At 33.8% G+C, this 21,484-nt stretch overlaps 1 protein-coding gene across 1 annotated transcript; it reads right to left on the bottom strand.

The window, feature by feature from the left end:
- Positions 1-252: 252 nt before the first annotated feature.
- On the bottom strand, positions 253-1,786 carry LOC127831244 (uncharacterized). The gene is made up of 3 exons (XM_052356227.1): positions 1,660-1,786; positions 1,202-1,343; positions 253-466 (listed from the first exon to the last, which is right to left on the bottom strand). Exons 1-3 carry the CDS (start codon positions 1,679-1,681, stop codon positions 253-255), a joined length of 378 nt encoding a protein of 125 aa, XP_052212187.1. The 5' UTR covers positions 1,682-1,786.
- Positions 1,787-21,484: the final 19,698 nt, after the last annotated feature.

Genomic DNA, 21,484 nt, shown 5'->3' with positions numbered 1-21,484 from the left:
TTGTGGATGAAGGTATCTATAAACGGCATACTTTCTGGCACAAACTTTATATTTCTAGCAAAAAGTTAAATAATAAGTAATGAAATATCATGTATGAAAGTGTCATTCATTAAATAATGTTTTCCTAGTAAGGCTTGTTGAAAGTTGTAAGGTGTAAGTTCATTAAGCCTTTCGGTGTGAAAGTGCTTATACAATACTAATTGCAACCTCTTATACGATCATTGCCTATTCAATTCATTACTTTAACCCTTCTTATTTTCTTTTATTTTTTGAAATGTGATATTTTACATTTACGAACTTGCATAATTGTTCTCTGGTAACATTTGAAATGCCCGCCAAAAAAGCCCAGATTAATCCAGTACGGTGCGAGAGAGGGTCCTTCAGTGTGCTCTCCCGTGTTCGATAATCGTCCACAAAGCCGTACTCGGAACCCAGAATGTCCATCACTTTGGCCGTCCAGTCCAGTCTGGAGTTAAAGAAGATGGATGATCAGTCATTTACATGCCATTACAATTATTGCATCATTTAACAACTGCTATTCTTCTTATGCTAGCTAGCCTGCATATTCATAAGGAAAGTAATGTCAACATTCCAATGGCTAGGTGACCCCTCTTTACCTTACTTTATTACGGATACGGCATAACCCAGAGCACATAATCAATTTTTATACCGCCATGTACTTAAAATCTGCGGAAAAGAGCGCGTTTATCACGCTGAATGCAAATTATTTTTTTTATTGTATTTATGATATAAAATTTTATGAACTATATTAAAAGCATATAAAGTAGTACATGTGACTACAATGTTAGGGCTATGTTAAAGCATTGGCGTGTTATAGTGCAAATGATTCTGAGGCGCGTGTGAGGACAATCGCGCGTAACTCGATGCTGAAATATACATATTTAAGGACTGGGTAAATGTGTAAATAAGTACCAATATTTAAATCGTCGAAATGCGACAATGTACTAAAACACAGCTACTGATAAATTGTCCAAACATAAAAATAGTGTGAATAGCAACGGCTATGTTAGTTTTTTAAGCAATTATTTTTATTTAGGACCAATTTTACTTTTAAACATTAGTGTCGTACAGTCTTTAGTCATGAAATATGTGTTTGTTTGGTTGTATTTGGCAAAATTAGTTACTTACACTTGATCTATGCTATTATTTTTACATTTTCTCAATCTTAAGTGAGACTTACTTTTTCTCGGAGGGTAGAATACCGAGCAGTACCATGGTGAAGGACTTGGTAACGGAGCCAATGGCGAACAGAGTGGAGTTGTCCACCGGAATACCAGCCGAGATGCCCGCGCTGCCGAAACCACGCGCCCACACATCATCTCCTGCAATTGACACACATAAAATAATAATATAATAATATATACTAAGATTTATCTCTTGGGATTTTAATATTTGTTCGTTTACACCCGGTTTCATATTTGGCAAATAAATACTCCGGTTAGCTCCATCAACTTGAATATCGGATGAGGCAAAATCATATAGATTTTCCAAACCAACTATAATTTGTTTTCATCAAATTGATAAAATATTCGATTACACAGTATCTTTACATTTTAAAAGCCATCGACATTTATGGAAAATGCAAACGCAATAAAACAAAAATATAAGGGTACTGTTGCTGGTTCGTTACACAATTACCTTTCACAACGCTCAACGTCATTCCGGGCACGTGGCGGCATTTGAGCGACTTCCTGACGAGATATTTAATCTCGGTTATTGTGGCCACGTCGAAAACAGACCCAGACACTCCCACCGATAGTGACAATGTAAGTATAAAGGAGCACTGTTTTTATGCTCCCATCGCCCTATCCGATTCCAAACGCGTGTGAATAGATCATTCTGTTAGTGGCAATGTATACGCTCATTCTGTGAACACGGTGACGCATACTTTGATAAGATGTGGCTCAATGTCATGTGAAATATAGAGAATAATAGGTTAGTGTTGATTATAGATCAGGTTTATCATGCGAGGCTTAGAAAACAAAAAGCACGAGCCTTGGCGAGTGCTTTTTCGTTTTCGTGCCGAGCATGATAAACCTGATCTATAATCAACACTGACCTATTATTCTATTTATCCCACTTTTATTCAGTAAACTTTTTTTATTTAAACAAAATAAGTTTTCACGAGTGTTTGTCGTACTTTGATAATGACTGTAGTGTAACCAAGGTCAGTGTATTACTCCGCGTTCCAAAAATAACCGCTGATCAAATAATCATTTTTTTAAATCAGAATATCGTTCTGTAACAAAGTGTCGAGCGTTATTAATTACAATTTTAATCATATTGAATTGCAAATCTTTAAGTTTTATGATATCAATATGACATTAAGTTGTTATATACAAGGAACTACATTTGTTTACAACGTAGCCTAACACCACACACAATTCACTTTCGATATCAAACTATCGAGTCGATCACGAGGTGCACATTATTTGCTTCTTTGTTATAATATGTGGTTATTTCGTGACGAAATAACAAAGATAACTTGGATTTAAGCTAATTATATACATTAACATTTTGAATGTTGAAAGTGGCACCAAAGAATTGTGAGGCAAAGTTGTTCGAACGCTGGTGAACCGTGAAGTGACTGGGTGGGGCGAACATCAAGATCAACTTGTTCGACAGTAGACAGTGGTTGTCTAGGCTGCATTTCGGCCATAGTTTCGGTGCGTGAAGGTGTACAAGAGGAACTGTTGGATTGTTACATTTACTGGACTGAGCAAGAATGAACACTTTTGCAGCTGTTCAACAGATATGTTGGAATAATTGGTTAAGGACTGGACATTTTTGTGCCCTGTTATTGCCATGGTTTCAGTGGGTGGATATTTGTATTTCGAAATTTTTGGACCAAGAATTTGCGAACTGAGTGGTTCGTTATTCTCTTGTGCTTGAGAAAGCAGGAGTCTTTTGCCATGGCCTTCAGCATCTGACCTAACTTGTTGACACCCAATTGTTGACGCAAGAATCACTGGGATGCAGTGTCATTTGTGCGTATTGCCAGGTAGAAAAGATGCTTTGAAGAAAAATCAGATGGATGCATATCCAAGTACAGCTTGTAAATTAACACAGGATTTCTTGGTCCAGACGATTGTTTTCTACGGTCAAAGGGGAGCAACTCGCACTGACTTCTTCAAAGGGGAGCAACAACAGAACCTATTTGCATAGTGTTAAATTTACCTAATACTTGAGGTTTTAATAAAAATAAATGACAAAAAACACGTTTTTTTGCTACTTTCCTTTGTTTTAAGGTCATTAAGATTGACAAACATTTGAGATTGTTTTTATTATTGATGCACTTGGCAAACACAGGTGACGAGGTGCGTGTGAAAAAGTAGTCCCGGTTCGGCAGTTGATGACGTCATTTCGTGCCATTGATTATAGCCTTGCCGTTGATTATAGATGAAATTTAATAAACGGGGCTTTAATCAACCGATTTCGCTGTAAAAGTGGGATAAAAAACGTAATTTAGAACGGAGTTTTGGTATGTTGGAATGAGGTTCTGAACCAGCATTTGTATATGGACTAAAATCCTGGCACACTTTCAATATAAAGAAGTGAAACTACAGCTGCTGGAGCAGTATTGAATTATCATTAAAAACAATCAGTTGGTCCTTTATTTAAGGCAAGTGACCGATTGCCCAAACAGTACAAAACAGCACAATACAAACCAACATAAACACAAAATATGAATAAAGCTGGGTTCACCGCCTTGGAACGGTCAATGCAAAGCATTGGGGGGTTTAAACCGGTTATAGAGCGCTCAACCTCACACTTGGCCCAACAATATTCATAATACATTTAAGTGTAAATAAAATTTAACGTCATAGCATTGTAACTCAAATCAAACAATAATAAAATGGAATTAAAACTCATTCAATTTAATTGCAATTTAAGTACTCAATGGTATTGAATATACCAGAGTAACAGAGTTACAACTTTTTGACGAACGATAAAATGAAACTACAAACAAGTGTCAACTACATTCCTTCTTTATAGAAAAATATTTAAAAATATAGCGTCATTAAGTTAATATTTCAGATTATCATCGCGCAAATACAGGAAGAAGCAGCAATAATGGGTGTAAAAATTCCATATTACATTGCTTGGTTGTTTATGTGACTGCTAAAAATTAAATTAATAATAATTAAATCAAAAAAGAAACGCCTATCAGAGAGAAAATATAAATAAAATTGAACGTTATAAACCCAATGACCTATGCATGTAGCTTACAACTGGAAAGTTGATCGTATGACGTCAAAAAATCCATGTACACAGGAACAGAGAAAGAGTTATGACGTAATTGACAGGCGAAGACACAATGACGTGAAAAAAATCCAGGGGCGGTACTGTAAAGTAATAATAAAACTATTAATGGGGGACTACTGCAAAATTGTACTACTAGTAAAACAAGTTTAGTTGATTAAATATTAAGAATCAAATATATAAAAATAGTAATTCCATTAAAGCGACATTATTGGAATCAAAAAGTATAAAGGTGTTTTGACAACTGACGACATAAATGATTTGATGTACGATTTGAGTCTAAATGTAGTTTTCATGCAGATTTGTTCATACGACACAAAGACACTATTTTGTTCAACAGTGAAAAATGCCCTAATAAAACAAGTTTAGTTGATTAAATTTTAAGAATCAAATATATAAAAATAGTAATTCCATTAAAGCGACATTATTGGAATCAAACAGTATATAGGTGTTTTGACAACTGACGACAGAAATTATTTGATGTAAGATTTGAGTCCAAATGTAGTTTTCATGCAGATTTGTTCATACGACAAAAAGACACAATTTTGTTCAACAGTGAAAAATGCCTATAATATCACTAATGATTCCAAATTCAAGACACAAAATATACCAGCCGTTACATATAGACATTTTATATAGATTTTTATTAAAATTCTCCATGATGATATTTAATGTTTGAATGAGTTACTTTAGAAAGCTCCGCAAAGATAATGCTACAAATGCTTTGGTAAATATAAATTATGAAACTAGTAAACTTTCAGTGTAAAATGAAAGGTTTGCAGAGAGTCAGGGCTCAGTCTGCGTCCGCCAAATTAGCCAATGGCTAAAAAAAGAAAATTTGGCTACAAAAAATCAATTCGGCTACAAGGATTTCTGCATACCCACCCCCCCCCCCCAAAAAAAAACAAACTTAAATAATAAGAATTAATACATAAAAAGGTAAATTTGGCTACAGAAAATGTTGAGCCAGAAGGAGCCATTCCGAGTGACCTATACGATTTTGCACGCACAAAACAAAAGTACTCAGAACTATTGACTGGTATATAAGCATAAGAAATTCTACACCAGATATTAAAATTGGTTTGTATTATAAAAAGGTTAGTATACGCCAGAAATCTTGCTGATAATCACCTCGTGTACAATAAAACACAATATTTTCATTATTGAATGTTCTTATTCGAAGATAATTATAAAAGTCATGTCCGCATATAGTCTGATGTAAACTATGTGATTTTAAGCGTTAACAATTTCGGAGATATTTATAGGCGGAAATTTTTTAAGATTTATGGCCGAGATATACAATTTCTTTGAAAACCAGATATCTGCTTTTGTTTAAAACATTATTATTTCTTTATAAAAACTTCTATAATTGCAAATATACTCATTAAGAAAATGTATAAGATTCAATTCCGAGGCAGACTTTTTTTATTGAATAGTACATATCTTTTTTCTCTAAAGATTTATTATTATTTATTATTTAAGTATCATTTTTAAGGTAATAAAAAATCTATAGCCGTAATTAAGTTTGTGATTTGAACTATATTTATAATCGAAATGTTGTAAGATTTCATGTAGAGGCATTTTTTTGGTAATTTAAAAGTATATGTTTTAGTCTAAAACTTTAGTTTTTTAAATATATTTTATCAAAAAATCGTTTACAAGCTTAAACAAAAACCTCGAGCCGAAAATGAGTTTTGTGATTTTAAATGAACTAGTCCAGGGTATATTCATAAGTGAAAAGTAAATATCTGCTTTTGCTTTTTCAATAATTATTTAAATAACATTTTACTGTTAAAATCGAATTCTATAGCCTGAATAAACTGTGTTTGTCTTGTTCTAAATATTTACTTAAAGCGGTATGCATGATTTTTATATGTTATAAATTGTAATATGTATTGATAAAAATATGTTAAAATAACACAAAATAGGCAAGAACAATTATACATTGAAGACGAATTTCATAAAACGCAGAAAAGACAAATTCGCGCCCCGAGCCGATTGTGACGAAGATATTTTGTACATATTTTCCTTCAAAGACCAAAGGATTCGTCTTTTTATTTGGATCGGAGTTAGTGTTCGTGTGTCGTTTGAATAGATATCGTTGCAGGAAATTAAAATGATCCGTAAAACTAAATTTATATTCACAACGTAAATGCATGATATACATGCTGACGAATTCGACTGTATAGACATTTTCGATTTCAAAATTAAATATCTGGCTAATTTCGATTTTTACGACACATGTTCTTCTTAACTTTTATTTTAATTTATATTGAAATATATGTATAATTAGTTGTTTACACATTTTATATACATTTATAAATATTTGACAAGATCGTGCATGCCCTTATTTCTTGCTTAACTTTATTTTATTATAAAATCTAAATTTTCGATAAAAATGCTCAACATTACACATATGTAGCCATACGTAAACTTAAATAGTCCCAATAATGTTCTCTTCATTCCGTTAACGTATTAATTTCTTTCTTAAAATTTCACTTAAAAGTTAAGATTTAAATTAACTATTAAAACACGAACTCAATGATTGATGTTTCTGTTCGTTAACTACTGATTGTCAATTTAAGCAAAATATTGGTGAAAAAAAACTATTTGTGATTGACGAACGAAAGCATTCCCTCAGTGGGAGACGATGTCCCACTGGTGGATAAAAAGTGTTAATTGTCTGTGACACCATATGTCTCAACATGTGTACATGCCGCTATAAAGTGAGGTCTTCATCTAAAAGGATGTAGATGTAATTGAACTAAAAACATTGAGACGTAAAGCAGAACATTTCAGGGAAGAATATTTAACAAGTAACCTGGTGAAGGAAGGCAGGAAATATATGTTTGATTGTCAAATTTATTGACAAAATTGTCTATTTAGAGTGGTCAATTCCTTATATTGCTACCTTTCTGAAAAGTGAAAAGTTTCAACATGTGAGCTTTGCTCTTTGCAACTTAATGTATGTGCGTTAAGAGTTGACCCTGATAAGTCTGTGAAGTCCACAGGCTACTCTGTGATAACGTGCTTTTATGGTTTTTGACATTTACATGAAAATCCAGTTTACGGAAAATGCACAGGCTAATCTCGAGTAACACTTTACATTCAACCCTGTTTTCCCGAAGGAAGAATGCACAGGCTGGTCTTGATTTACACTTTATGCACATTCATTAAAGCCACACTCCTTGAAATGAAACACATGTTAATTAATACATATAGATGAAATTAGAAAGTATGCAACATTGTCATTAAATCTATAGCCTAGTTAGCAAGTAATGTATTATTGTTTTAAATTTTAAAACCGAAAGTAGGATTTCTATCCGTATACGTCCATTTCGACCAACGCGTTTATTTTTAAGTTTTTAAGTACATAAAAAGACGGATGTCTACCTTGTAACCACCAGATATATTCTGATTGGCATAGATAAAATTAAATCTATAGCATAGTTAGCAAGTAATTTATTATTGTTTTAAATTTTAAAACCGAAAGTAGGATTTCTATACGTATACGTCCATTTCGACAAACGCGATTATTTTGGAGTTTTAAAGCGTAAAAAGACGGATTTCTACCTTTTTGCTACCAGATATATTATAATTAGCATCAACCAAATATGTTTCTTATTTATACTTAAATTGACTACGCTAAATAAGGTGTGTGGCTTTAAACACTGTCCCGAAGGGTTGCTCATGTTATAATACAATGCTTGCTTATTTCTATGTTTCAGTTTCAGGTTTTACTGTATTTATCGCCGGTTACCCAGAAACTCACTGGAACATAATAATGGTGTAAATACTTTTTCCAGGTAAATTTCATACATTTCCACCTTACATCATATGTATAATAGTCAAATACCAGCTTCAAAAACACCATCAAATATTTTTGCATTGTATTGTTAATAACCTAGCTATAGTTACTCAATGTACTTTGTGTTAGAAAACATCTTTTGTAAATAATTGTGTTCTTAATTGTAAGGACTGAAAATATTTATATTGACTGACATACACAAAGTGTTAGAGAAATAAACATGCTTTGTTATAAGTAAATGAAACCACAGGATTAATATGAAACCTTCTGTTTTGCTATTAGGTGAAAGTTGCTTAGAATTATTATACCCAAACTAAGAAGAAAAATTAACTATATGTGCTTTATACTTACTGGAAAAACTCTTAAGGGGAGTCATACTTTTTGACGATGCTGCGAAGCATCGTCTAAGTTATCATACCATGAACAAATTCTTCACAATGGCGACCTATTTAACAGATCGAGCCAGTCCGATTGAGATAGCTCGATTTTTCTAATCGGCATACCTCGCTGATTATCATTGATTAAGGTATAGGAATCTCAGCTATAAATAGGACAGCATATTCTTGGAAAAAGATTTAATAATAGTTCGAAAACGTTCATTTTAAATCAGTTATATTCAATCCATTATATGTTTATAGATCAATGAAACAACTATGCATTTTCTGTATTGTATTTGACTTTTGTCGTGATTCAGTAAATAAATTGCGAATTAAAAAGTGTATAATTAACTTTCAATGCGATCATGAGTGTAAAGAAAACGAATTATTTCGAACCTGCCATTTGTAAACGTTGTAGCGACTATGGTATATAAACAGCATAATAGCCGTATAATATCTGTGAAACTCGCTCTTGTGCGTGCTATCTCATTTTGCATATTTAATAAACTTTTCAAACAGAAATTACAGAGCCACATCAGTGCACATACTATGTTTGATAATTCATTCTTTTGTTGGATATTGTTTTCTGTTTTAAACACATATTAGGTCATATCGCGGAGATTTAGTTAACTTTACCATGTGTTAATGGGCGAACTCACGTATTCAAGTACTCTAACGACTATGTGCTCATACCTACTTTCGGGAATCGTCATGAAATTATTGCCGTACTTAACGAACAAACATGCTTAAGCTTATTGAATTAGAGAAAAAAACAATAATAAAAAGTGAAAAATTATATGTTCATGCACATGAGCATGTGAAATCACGTACGTACACATAGCATCATTAACTTAGGAAACGAAACAACAAAAAATAAAGTTTGGTATGATATACATGTGAAATTAAAGAGCATGGTGTAAATAAAGAGCATGTCAAGTTTTGAATTTATATGCTGAAACGTAATGTTATAACCCACAAACGTTTTACTGTAGCAGAACGTTTTTTTAAGATAAGTGGTACAGAAAATTCACATCGAATATCTTTTTAAAGATATTTCTTGTTATATTTGATCGAGTATGTAACCCGCCTCCCAGTCTCGCCGAATGGATCAAGTTCCCCACGGGTACTACTTTCCGGTACCCCTAATTGTTTATTCGTACCGTAGATTTTTCGTACCCAATTTTTTTCGTAACCAATTTTTTTTCGTACCCAAATTTTTGATCGTACCCAATTTTTTTTCGTACCCAATTGTTATCCTACCCAAAAAATTTTACGTAACCAAATCTTTTTTCGTACCCAATTTTGTTTTGGCACAATTTGTGTACCCTAAATTTGCGTACTCATTTTTTTCCTACCAAAAATTTTCGTACCCACATACACAATTGTGGTGATGTAGATAAACTCAAATAGATGCTTTTATATCAATCCTCTTCAAAAGCATCGTCACACCAGTACTGTCAATACCTTGATTTGATAAATGTGAATTAACATCCAATTCGCCTCTTAAAATTGTTAATAAGTCGAGTCAGATAAAGTCAAGGTAGGAAAGAACAATTGATTGCCAATATACATAGAGGCATTAAGATCTGTACAAAAGAAAATCTGTATAACCACTCTAATGTAAGGTGGTGGCAGCAGACAGGTCTGCCCCTGTGTTTGAGAAGACCACGTACAACGATGACCTACAGGAGGGGGTCCTGTCATAGAACATTACTCGGGTACGGCTCGGCGGGGGGTGGATATCACTTAAATGTCAAATGCTACCATCACGAGTAAGCCTCATATTAATTTAATAGAGAAATGAGTAATGCAGGACCATGAGTGCTGCTATTTTGTAAGTTTCTCTCAGGACTTTTTGAGGCCATTTTGGGAAATATGCAAAGTCTGGAGGTGGATTTCTTTTGCGAAACAATCAAGGTATTGGGAAAACATATTTAGATATAACTTTAGAAATAATTAATTTATACGAATTAAATTATATAAATTATAGTCATATACTTTGTGAGATGTAATTGAAATAAAATTGATATATAAAAATAATTTGATTTTTTTTTCAAATTGGGATCATTTTGCGTTGAGAATGGGTCCGTTGAACATACCTGTAGTTACGTCAGGAAAATGTATGCTTTTAAACATGTGAAAAGAAAATGGATAGTTTGAGACAAAACGGGAACAAAGACCTACCTGTGTTACATTAAATTCCGTTTTTAAACAGAGTGCGTTAAATTAGTTTTACAGTGTACAAATCTCAACATTGAACTGTTTTTATGTAGGTTAAAGCCATAGACAGTGGCACGGATCCAGAGAACAGTGTGATATGAGGCTATGGCATTGTCAGCGATAAAGCACCATTCACTATTTCTAGCAATGGTAAGCAAATAGGTTGAAATAATCGTCGTTCTGGGAAAATAGGGCTTAATGCATTTGTATAAAGTGATGTCCCACATAAGCCAGTGCAGTCCGCATATATCAATTTTACTGAATTAAATACAATATTTTAGGTCATGTTATTTCACAAAAGTCTTTGTTCTGATTATTGTCTTGACAGAAAATGCTTAAATGTCATCTTCCAAGTAATTACATTCCGTCTTTTACACCAAGATCATGACTGGTATATGGTTGCTAAAGATCAAGCAAAATCTGTAAAATGTGCGAAGCTTCATAGTTGTGGTTAATGGGTTTATTCGGAGTTTTTTGGCAGTTTATTGAACCTGTGCTCAAATATTTTTGTCTGTGACTCCAAGATCAAAATGTGTATCTGTTTGCAAACGGTGAAGCACCGATATATATACATGTGAAGCCCAATTGGTGCTGAATGGTTTTCATTGACAGTTTTAGTAACTTGTTAAAGGGTATTGAACACATGCTCAGATCTCTCTCTCTCTAGGAGCGAGCGAGTAGCGAGAGAGCAGAGCGAGAGAGAGGAGGAGAGCTGAGCGGCGAGAGAGAGGAGAGCGAGCGAGCGAGAGGATGAATCGAGCGACGAGAGCGCGATCGGATGCCCTCTCTCCCCCCCCATCTCTCCCCTCTCTCTCTCTCTCTCTCTCTCTCTCTCTCTCCTCTCGTATTCACATCACCCTTATTCTCATTTTTAAGCATGTGTTAATAAAAAGACAGCATAAATAATTTCCCAAAATGATTTTTCCCAATCCAAAGGGAGGGCACCATTCCCAAAATGATGAAAACAAACTGGAACCTGTGAGCATGCTAGAGAAGCTGTAAGGACAGGTGGAATCCTCATCTTCATACTCCAAATGATGCGGAGAAAAGACCGAAAACTAAGCAGTACAAGTAATACGCACACCTACCTAAACCATAACTGAGAACTGCCCTAATTTGATCAGAGGAACGGGGGAATGGCTGTAGAAATACTTTCATGACCTACTGAAACAGAGATAAAGGAAAAGGCCGCATACGAACTTTCATGACCTTTTTCTTCTCTAATTAGGAAATGGTGTCGAAATTCAAACTCACCAAATGTGAACTGAAATTCTAACACTTCTATCAACCGTCAGCAACCTATCCTTGAATAAAACACCTTATATATATATATATATATATATATATATATATATATATATATATATATATATATATATATATATATATATATATATATATATATATATATATATATATATATTGTTTCCATTGGTAATAGGTCCCCTAGTACAGGTCAAACAATTAAAAAAAAACACACTGGTCTCTGTCCGCTAAATTTCACTCAGTGATTGGTGGTCCCTAAATTCTTGGAGGAGGTGTTTGGTCAACTTCTCCAAATAGCCATGGAGGATGTGTTTGATCAACTTCTCCATAAAGCCATTTTACTTCTGGCACAAGCTGCAATCTCTTGATCATGGGGTGGTTACGTCTATTGCACCATGAACTGTTACGTTTTGGCAAGCTTTGATTTAATTATCCCCCGCCATAGGCGAAGGGATATTGTTTTGATGTTGTCCGTCCGTCCGTCATTCCAGCCGTCCGTCCGGCACTTTTTTGTCCGGAGCTATATCTTGGAAGTGCATTGGCGGATTTCATTAAAACTCGGTATGAGTATATATATGGATAAGAGGATGATGCTCGCCAAATGGCATTGTACACCATCTGTAAATAACGGAGTTATGGCCCTTTGTATCTTGGAAAAATGTTTTTTAATATAAGCTTAGCGCTTTATATCTATTAACACATGAGCCAGAGCCATGAAACTTACCATAGTTGTTCTCAATCATCTGGGGATGCTTCACATTAAACACCCATCATCCTAGGGGCTAAGGTAAAGGTTACACACTGAGGTCAAACGTCACAAATTTGATGAATTATTCATTATTTAGTCATTCCTTTACTATGCATCAAGGGATTCTGTAATAATTGTCCACAATTGTTCTCCATTATCTAGCTGAGTGTCAAATATAAGATCAAGTTTGCTAGGGTCATGGTCAAAGTCACACACAAAGATCGCAATCACACATTTTGATTAAATATGCATTATTCGGTAAGGATTCTACCTTACTAAAATTGATGCTCAAAACGTCCTGATATAATTGCTCTTAATTATCAGGCAGTGCAAGACCTATGTGTTTTTGACCAAAGTCAAGGTCATACATCAAAGGTCACACATTTGTAGAAATATGTATTATTTAGCCATTATTTTACTATGCATCAGTGGCTTCTGCAATACCCTTCCATTATTCTCTATCTTCTTCCTTGCTGTGTGTCATAAATAAGATTCATGTCTAGGGTTAAGGTCAAGGTTCACGTCTATGGTTAATGTCAACGTCACACAAAATACTTCATGTAAGGTCATACGATTCACATCAAGGGTAAAGGTTACATAAGTGCTTCATGTAAGGCCGTACGCTAAACCCTTAAACGGACCAGAATTTTTTCCAGAATTATGTATACATATATGTGTCCTTAGAAATTACAGGTTAGGGATTTTGTGCTCCAACAAGGGAGAGCATATAGTCGCTGACTTGTCTGTCCTTCCCTCTCTCATTATTTAATCTGGAGGAAGGTTAGGTTTTACCGATGTCCATCCGTCCTTTTATCTGTCAGTGATTGTTTTGGCGTCCATCCGTCCACAAAACTTTTGTGTTTAGAAGCATATTGTGTAACTGCTTTCGTTCATTTCAATCAAACTTGGTGTGAGTGTATGTATATATAAGCGAATGATGCACACCAACTTTCGTTGCACACCACCTTTTAATGCAGAATAATCAGCCTTTGATCCTTAAGATAATTTTTTTCTGAGCTTTTTTTCAATACTGTTTAGGTTTATTGAATTTAAACTAGGATATTTTTGGCGTTATCTATCGGTTCTTCCATCCAAAACACTTTTGTGTCCAGAAGCATATTGTGGAACTGCTTGTGTGCATTTCAATGAAACTTGGTGTGAGTGTATAAATAGATAATCAACAAATGCAGACCAACATTTTTGAATGAGGCATAGCAATTGACATTTCACACCAACTTTTAATAGCAGAGTTATCACCCTTTTTTTTAGAGTTTTATTTTGACGCTCAAGAATCCTCATCTGTCTTAGTTTTTAGTTATTGTCCTTTGTTATTTTTGTATGTTACTTTTCGGGGCAATAACTCATTATGTAAGATTTCTATGTAAGAAAATACTCATAACAAGCAATATCTCATTTTGTTATGATACTATCAATGTTAGTTGATTCATGAAAAAATACTATCTGCATTTTATTGTCTGCAAACCCATCACAGGTACAAATGAGTTAAAAAATAATTGACAAAAGGCATAACCCTTCAATTTTAGTTCTACACCCACCCATAAACAAAATATATTTGGCGGGGGACATAAATTCAACGAATTTGCTTGTTGAAATCAAATTTGGAAATTTGAGCCCATGATACCCCATGTTTGTAAATGAAAGAACATGGTAAACCATATTTTAAATTAAAGAACATAGTGACCCAGACTAGGAAATTAAAGCAAATGGTACCGCATATTTAGAATTTAAAGCACTTGGTACCACATTTTTGGAATTGCCTGCCCTATATTCTCGAGAAATCATTCAATTGAGGCTTTATTAAGCGTGCTTAAGTAGTATATAGAATGGAAATGGATTGGCTACCAATGGCATTTTCTCTTTTCCTCTAGATTTTGTTTTTCTTTAGGAAATATGAACGATGAAAGGGAAGTTTAATTGAATGCATGTCGGTATAGTATTTAAACAAAATGTATACACACATGATTGTCTTAATTAATTTTTTTTACAAAGAAAGCTTGACTTTGTCAATAGGTTTGCTTATACAGTGAATGAACTTCAATTTACTTTGGGTTTCGTAAAACTGAAAGTGTCATATGTGTTTGGCTTTAACCATTTGCTAACTTAGCATTTCGGGGTATGAAAAGAAAGTTAAAATGTAGAATTTATTGAAATTGTAATTGAATTATCCTCTGAAAATGAGCATTTTTATGAAGGAAAATGCTTAAAGCCACAATCAATTTTTTCAAACATAATTATCGCTATTAACCTGAGGCACTTGCTGTTCTAACCTGTTTGCAATTAAACAAATTGGATAGAAAGCTATATGCTTCAAACAATTGTCATAACGGGTTTATTTCCCTCTGAAATTAGTTCTGTTATAGAGATTTTCTTTGGTGGTATTGATTTTGATTAAGTGAAAGAAGTATCTAAAGTGTTGCTTTTTTTTCCTCGAGTCATAATCTGGCAATTTAAAGTTCCCCTTTTAAAGATTATGCATTACAAGAAATGAAATAATACAAGACACAAATCGCAGGTCTGTAACTAAGAAATATTTAAGTTATATAAGGAATGAAAATACATGTGAACACTAAAGAGCATTGGAATTCTTAAGCATTTCCCCCATTAGAAGCAAAGGAAAAATGGCTTTTGCAACCAGCATAAAACCAGAACAGCCAGCGAGAAAGTCGCAGTCTATTCAGGTTGTATGCTGTTTGCAGCTCATTAGTATCGTAGGTTTGGAAATGAAGCCTTTAAAACTTGAATCTAGTAAGAAAAGTCTTTAATTAAATAAACCTTTCTAAAGGACTATAAATGCGCAAAATACGTATCTAAGTGGTAAAGGGTTAATTTTTAACAGAGCTTTTTCACAAATTTTGCAATAAGATACAGACCAAAACAAATGGGCATTTGAGTGTCAATCATCCTTACACTGTAATTTTTTTTTATTGGTTAACTGATAAGATTGAAAACATATTGATGATAATTGAATGAAATAAAAAAGAATTATTTCTTGAATACGTTTATTTTGCAAACCATTGATAGGAAGTTTATGATCATATTCAAAATTGCAAAGTAAGGTGCATTTTACCATTTGGGCTTTTTTCAGAAACAGCTATAAAATCAAGCAACAAAACCCCACTGGAAAGGATGTAACAGTTGCAATATTTACGGACTTTGTATACTGTACAAGTCATGCATATATACAAAATGTTCTAATGCAACCATAGAACTCATAATTCAAATTTTGTAAACAGTTGTAGACTGCATAATAGATGTGTTATTTTATCAAAGATTTGAAAATACTTGACATTAATTATTTAAGTTCAATTGTTTTTTTCGAAGCAAATGTGTTACTATGTTAAGCTACTGGAACCTGGCTGGGCAAACACATGAATACAGATTGTGTAATCATTCCCTGACCATGCCAATAACAGCTAGGTTATAGGGCAAAAATATAGTTCCTTTGGGCGAGAAAATAGTTCCCTTTCACAGCTGGACATTTATCACGATTACTGGTCTTCTTTGAAGAGTGTGAAAAAACAGTTGCTATGGGTAATCGAGAAATGAGGGAAATTGCGAGAAATCTGCGACGCAGGGAATATCTGAGCCCCAAGTGAAAAAAAAAATCCATCAGTAGGACTTCTATTTTACGTCATTCCATTGTAGCTAATCACATTTGTGGCATTCTCGTTGATTCATTAGTTGGTGGAACGATATACGGCAATATATAATAACAAGGTGACACAAAGCAGAAACTTGCTTATCGAAAATGTCACAGTATTATATCAAGTGGAAACATGATTTCTTTGTGTTTGATTTTATGCTTTTCCGGTGGTTTATAGAGAAATATCAGTTAATTAAAACTGATAATTTCACTCTTTCAAACAATAAAAATTTTCAGTGAAAATTATCCATAATTTTCACTGTTTACTGTGAAATTACGTCATTTTTTACGAAATGACGTCATTATACCAGCGAAATACTTTAGTAAAAATCTTCAACAATGTATATAAACTGTGAAAAAAGCATAAAATAAAAAGGAAATTTGTTGGATTCGGTGGAATATCGATTTTAATTCACTCGTGATTATTGAAAATATATATTTTCACTTGTGGCTGCGCCACTCGTGAAAATATGATTTTCTATGATCACTCGTGAATTCAAATAATAATAATCCACTGAATCCAACAAATATCCTCTATATAATTCCAAAGAATGCATGTAAAGGTGTTATTTTGTTTAAGAAACCGTGATACGGCAGTATATAATAGCAGGGTTAGATGTAGCTAAAACTGGCATATGGAAAATGTCATAGTTTAATACTTAGTAGAAACATGATTTCTCTGTGTTATAATTCCTAATATTACATCAAAATGTGTTACTTTGTGACTGCTTGTGTCAGTGTTTTATAAATGAGAGCAAAGAACATTTTCATGTATTCGTAGAGTCCTTACAGATATCTGGTTCCAAAATGTGAAACATTTGAATGTCAAATGGTTGATGTCGATGGTATTTGATAGGCTTCATTCCTGGGATGATTTGAAAAATATGGAGATTGACATGTTCTCACATAAGCTTCTTCTGGAACACTCGTTGTAATGCTTATGTTGTTGTGGTGAAATAAACCCAAGAGCAATTAAATTATTAAACTTCCTAATATACATTTTTATTTGAGGCTGTTGCTGTTTTTTTGTACTGCAATCAGTTTAGTTCTGAACTGTACAGGTATTCATAGCAGGCTCAAATAGGTTTTTAATTTTGTATGCAATTGTCAATAACATACATACAATAGCAGATAACTATTCTCAATAAGTTAACAATTGTTTACCTTCTTCCATGTTTATTAATCTTTGTATATATTATACTAACTAATTGTGTTGTTGAACTATAAGTAATGTATTTTTATAGCAATTTATGTTAAATACTCTGGGAGAGGATCCAGATAATGAGTTTAGTGTTAGTGATACACTCGGAGGTAAGTGTTCGCTTTTGCAGGACTTTCGACAAGCTAAAGCCCTCACTGCTCAGCATCCACGATGTTGTTACAATATATATTTTCAATGTTTTAGTGCGTTTAGATCGGTGTTTGTTATATTATTTTTTTTTTATTTAATATAAATACATTGACCACTTGAATAAAAGACCGGCATCCACATATAGTCTCCTATGACACGGTGTAGATGCATATCGGTTGCCTCTCTGTCAAAATGCTGCCGCTCTGTTCTTTCTTCGCTGCCTCTCTGTTATAAACATGAAAAATGGATGATCGTAATGCACAAAACAGATAAGAAAATCTAAAATGAAAACCCGTAAGCACATTTGTGCATAAAAAGAGGTGGTCCATGAGTTGAAGCATATATCCAGCTACAGGTTCACAGTATTCCGCAGGTCCAAACACTTATCACAAACTCTATCGAAGATGGAATGATGACGAGGTTGGTGGAACAATCGTGAATACATGCCACTTTGATGACTTGTTAACATAGCTTTTTCGTAATATGTCAAATATCTAATGTCATTGATATCATCTTTATGATGAAAACTTTACGTTCTATGTACGCTATATAGTAATTTTCGTCAATTTTACTTAAAATGCCTACTTTCGCTTTCGTTGTGGCACGGAAAGCCTATTCGTCGATTATATGTAGACGATAGCGTTAGTCCAAATAATTACGTTAAAAGTCCCCTATCGCCTTTGATATTTGCATCCAATATTCTGACATTTAAGTTTTTACTATCAATACTTTTAACAAGTGTTAAACTCATTTTACTTAGAAAAATAACAATGTTAACCGACGAATAGGCTTCCCATGCCATAAAAGTCAGCCGATTACGATCATCCATTTTTCATGTTTATAGCAAAAAGGCAGCCGAGAATGAAGAGAGAGGCAGCATTTTGACAGAAAAGCCACCGATATGCATCTACACCGTGTATGATGTCTCCGCAGTTTGAGTTTTGCTAAAGTTACGATATACACTAAATAAACGATTTTAAATATTGCAACCAATCAATTACAAGAAAATCTATCAGCAGAAAATTGCAATTTATTATTCTCTTCTTCATTTATAACAGACCACAATCTATAAACATAAGTTTGGGGCCACCGCATCATTTGCTTTGAAAATCGTTGCATGCACATCGCAGGAAAAAGTATGATGAATAACAACATTTAACGATAAAAGTACATGTAACTTATTCTTTTTAATTAAATATGTGGTTTCTATTGAAAAATAGATATACTAGGACGCCTTATAAGTTAAGATTTATTGGGATTTTACTATCTTTTATGCATTTAAACATATACGGTCTATTTATAAAACCTAATCGAAAGCGGTTTCGTAATTCTGTATAAATATTACACATAGTGAAAAAGTGAGATTTATCCCCATTATCTGGACTGTATTACAGCATACATTCCCTATCCTCATGTGGAAGTTAAACCACATCGAAGAGATGTTGTGCTTAAACAATCCAATGACAGTCAAAGGCGAGACGAGTCTTGGTGGTAAATCACATTCAAAGTCTTTCAAAGGCAATTGACGGATAAAACAAATTTGTAAATTTCATCTATATATGGTTAATTAAAGCATTAGAGACGATGCAATACGTTGCTGTAATAAAACATCGTATACATGTAGTCAGAAATGCGTTGAGACAATATTTAAATGCATCACTAAAACCTTAATTAAAACAAATGTATGCACCCTTTATGCCCGTTATTAGTACCTTTTCCCTTAAAATAGTAATGAACCATATACTTTTTTCGATCAAATAAGTCTTATCTTATTACAAAATATTGAACTTAAATCTAATAATTTGGAAAAAGTATTACATAATTATGTATACATGTTATAATTTAGATAAAGTGTTGAATATGTATAGATGTAGGGTATCGTTCTAGTTCTTAACGCAAAGCTGCAGTAAAAGTTCTTTACTTTTGTAAGACCATTTTCGTTTGTTGTTGTTGTTTACATACACATACAGTTACACCATACGTTTTAAGTAAACACAACCCATACATTATTTCGAAGGCAGATCAATTACATAAACAAGAATTAAACGTGTTTTGTGAGAATGGCAATACCTGGTGACCACATAATGTCAATCATTGTTTTATATTTGCAACAAATATTACATTTATCAGTACTTAATTTATATATTAAAACAAAAAATTATTTCAAACTACATATATCAAATATAAAGAAGTGAATCTCCAGCTGCTGGAGCAGTATTGCATTCTCATTATATACAATTAGTTGGTACTTTATTTAAGGCAAGTGACCAATTGTCAAAACAGTCCGAAACAGCACAATCCAAAACAAGAGCACCGCCTTGCGGGTGCAGAGAGCTCATCTATTTTCTTTTAAAAGGTGAAGGGACTCTCAATTTCAATCACAAAGGAAGGAGGGGTGAAGTGAAGAGGGGTGTTTAGTGTGGGGGTGTGGACATTTATTACATTATCTTCCAAAAATGTGAAAAAAAAAAAATTCGGGGGTGGAGGGGGTGTGGGTGGGGGGGGGGGGGAGGGGATTCTTGGGTGCGACGGTTGGACGGTATTTCAAAAATAAAATAATAAAAATAAATATTTGTGTTTTTTAACCGTTTAAAACAAAATTGGGGGGGGGGGTGGGGTGGGGGGGGGGGGTTAAAGTGTGAGGGTGTGGTGGTCATTTGTGAGATGATCTTAAAAAAAATCTAGGGGGGGAGGGTTCGGGGGGGGGAGGGGGGGGGGGTGGGCACGGGGGATGGTTTGGGTGGAGTCTATTGTGGTATGTCAGGTAAGAGTAGTTTTGTCAAAGTATCAATCAAATCTAATCATAAATAAAGAAGTAATGGCAATTTTAGCAAAATTTAATAATTTGACCTTGAGAGTCAAGGTCATTCAAAGGTCATGGTAAAATTCAACTTGCCAGGTACAGTAACCTCATGATAGCATGAAAGTATTTGAAGTTTGAAAGCAATAGCCTTGATACTTTAGAAGTAAAGTGGATCGAAACACAAAATTAAACATATATTCAAAGTTACAAAAGGGCCATAATTCCGTAAAAATGACAACCAGAGTTATGCAACTTGTCCTTTTACTGTACCCTTATGATAGTTTGCGAGTGTTCCAAGTATGAAAGCAATATCTATGATACTTTAGGGGTAAAGTGGACCAAAACACAAAACTTAACCAAATTTTCAATTTTCTAAGTATAAAGGGCCCATAATTCCGTCCAAATGCCAGTCAGAGTTACATAACTTTGTCTGCACAGTTTCCTTATGATAGTTAATAAGTGTTGCAAGTATGAAAGCAATAGCTTTGATACTGTAGGAATAAAGTGGACCTAAACACAAAACTTAACCAAATTTTCAATTTTCTAAGTATAAAAAGAGCACATAATTCTGTCAAAATGCCAGTCAGAGTTACATAACTTTGCCTGCACAGTCCCCATTATGATAGTTAGTAAGTGTTGCAAGTATGAAAGCAATAGCTTTGATACTTAGGGAATAAAATGGACCTAAACACAAAACTTAACCAAAATTTTCAATTTTCTAAGGATAAAAAGGGCACATAATTCTGTCAAATGCACGCCAGAGTTATCTTACTTTGCCTGCCCAGTCCCCCCATGATAGTAAGTAAGTGTACCAAGTTTGAATGCAATAGCATTGATACTTTCTGAGAAAGTGGACCTAAACGCAAAACTTAACCGGACGCCGACGCCGACGCCAACGCCGACGCCGACGCCAAGGTGATGACAATAGCTCATAATTTTTTTTCAAAAAATAGATGAACAAAA

The sequence above is a fragment of the Dreissena polymorpha genome, chromosome 5, assembly GCF_020536995.1.
Source record: "Dreissena polymorpha isolate Duluth1 chromosome 5, UMN_Dpol_1.0, whole genome shotgun sequence".
NCBI lineage: Eukaryota > Metazoa > Mollusca > Bivalvia > Myida > Dreissenidae > Dreissena > Dreissena polymorpha.
Note: the sequence above shows the minus strand (reverse complement) of the source record. Positions and strands in the feature narration are given on the sequence as shown.

Excerpts from the sequence above, each read along its gene's own strand:
- LOC127831244 (XM_052356227.1), bottom strand. The coding sequence starts at position 1,681 with ATGACGTTGAGCGTTGTGAAAG. Across the intron at positions 1,344-1,659 it reads GACGTTGAGCGTTGTGAAAG|GAGATGATGTGTGGGCGCGT; the intron begins GTAATTGTGTAA and ends TGTCAATTGCAG. Across the intron at positions 467-1,201 it reads ATTCTACCCTCCGAGAAAAA|ACTGGACTGGACGGCCAAAG; the intron begins GTAAGTCTCACT and ends CTTTAACTCCAG.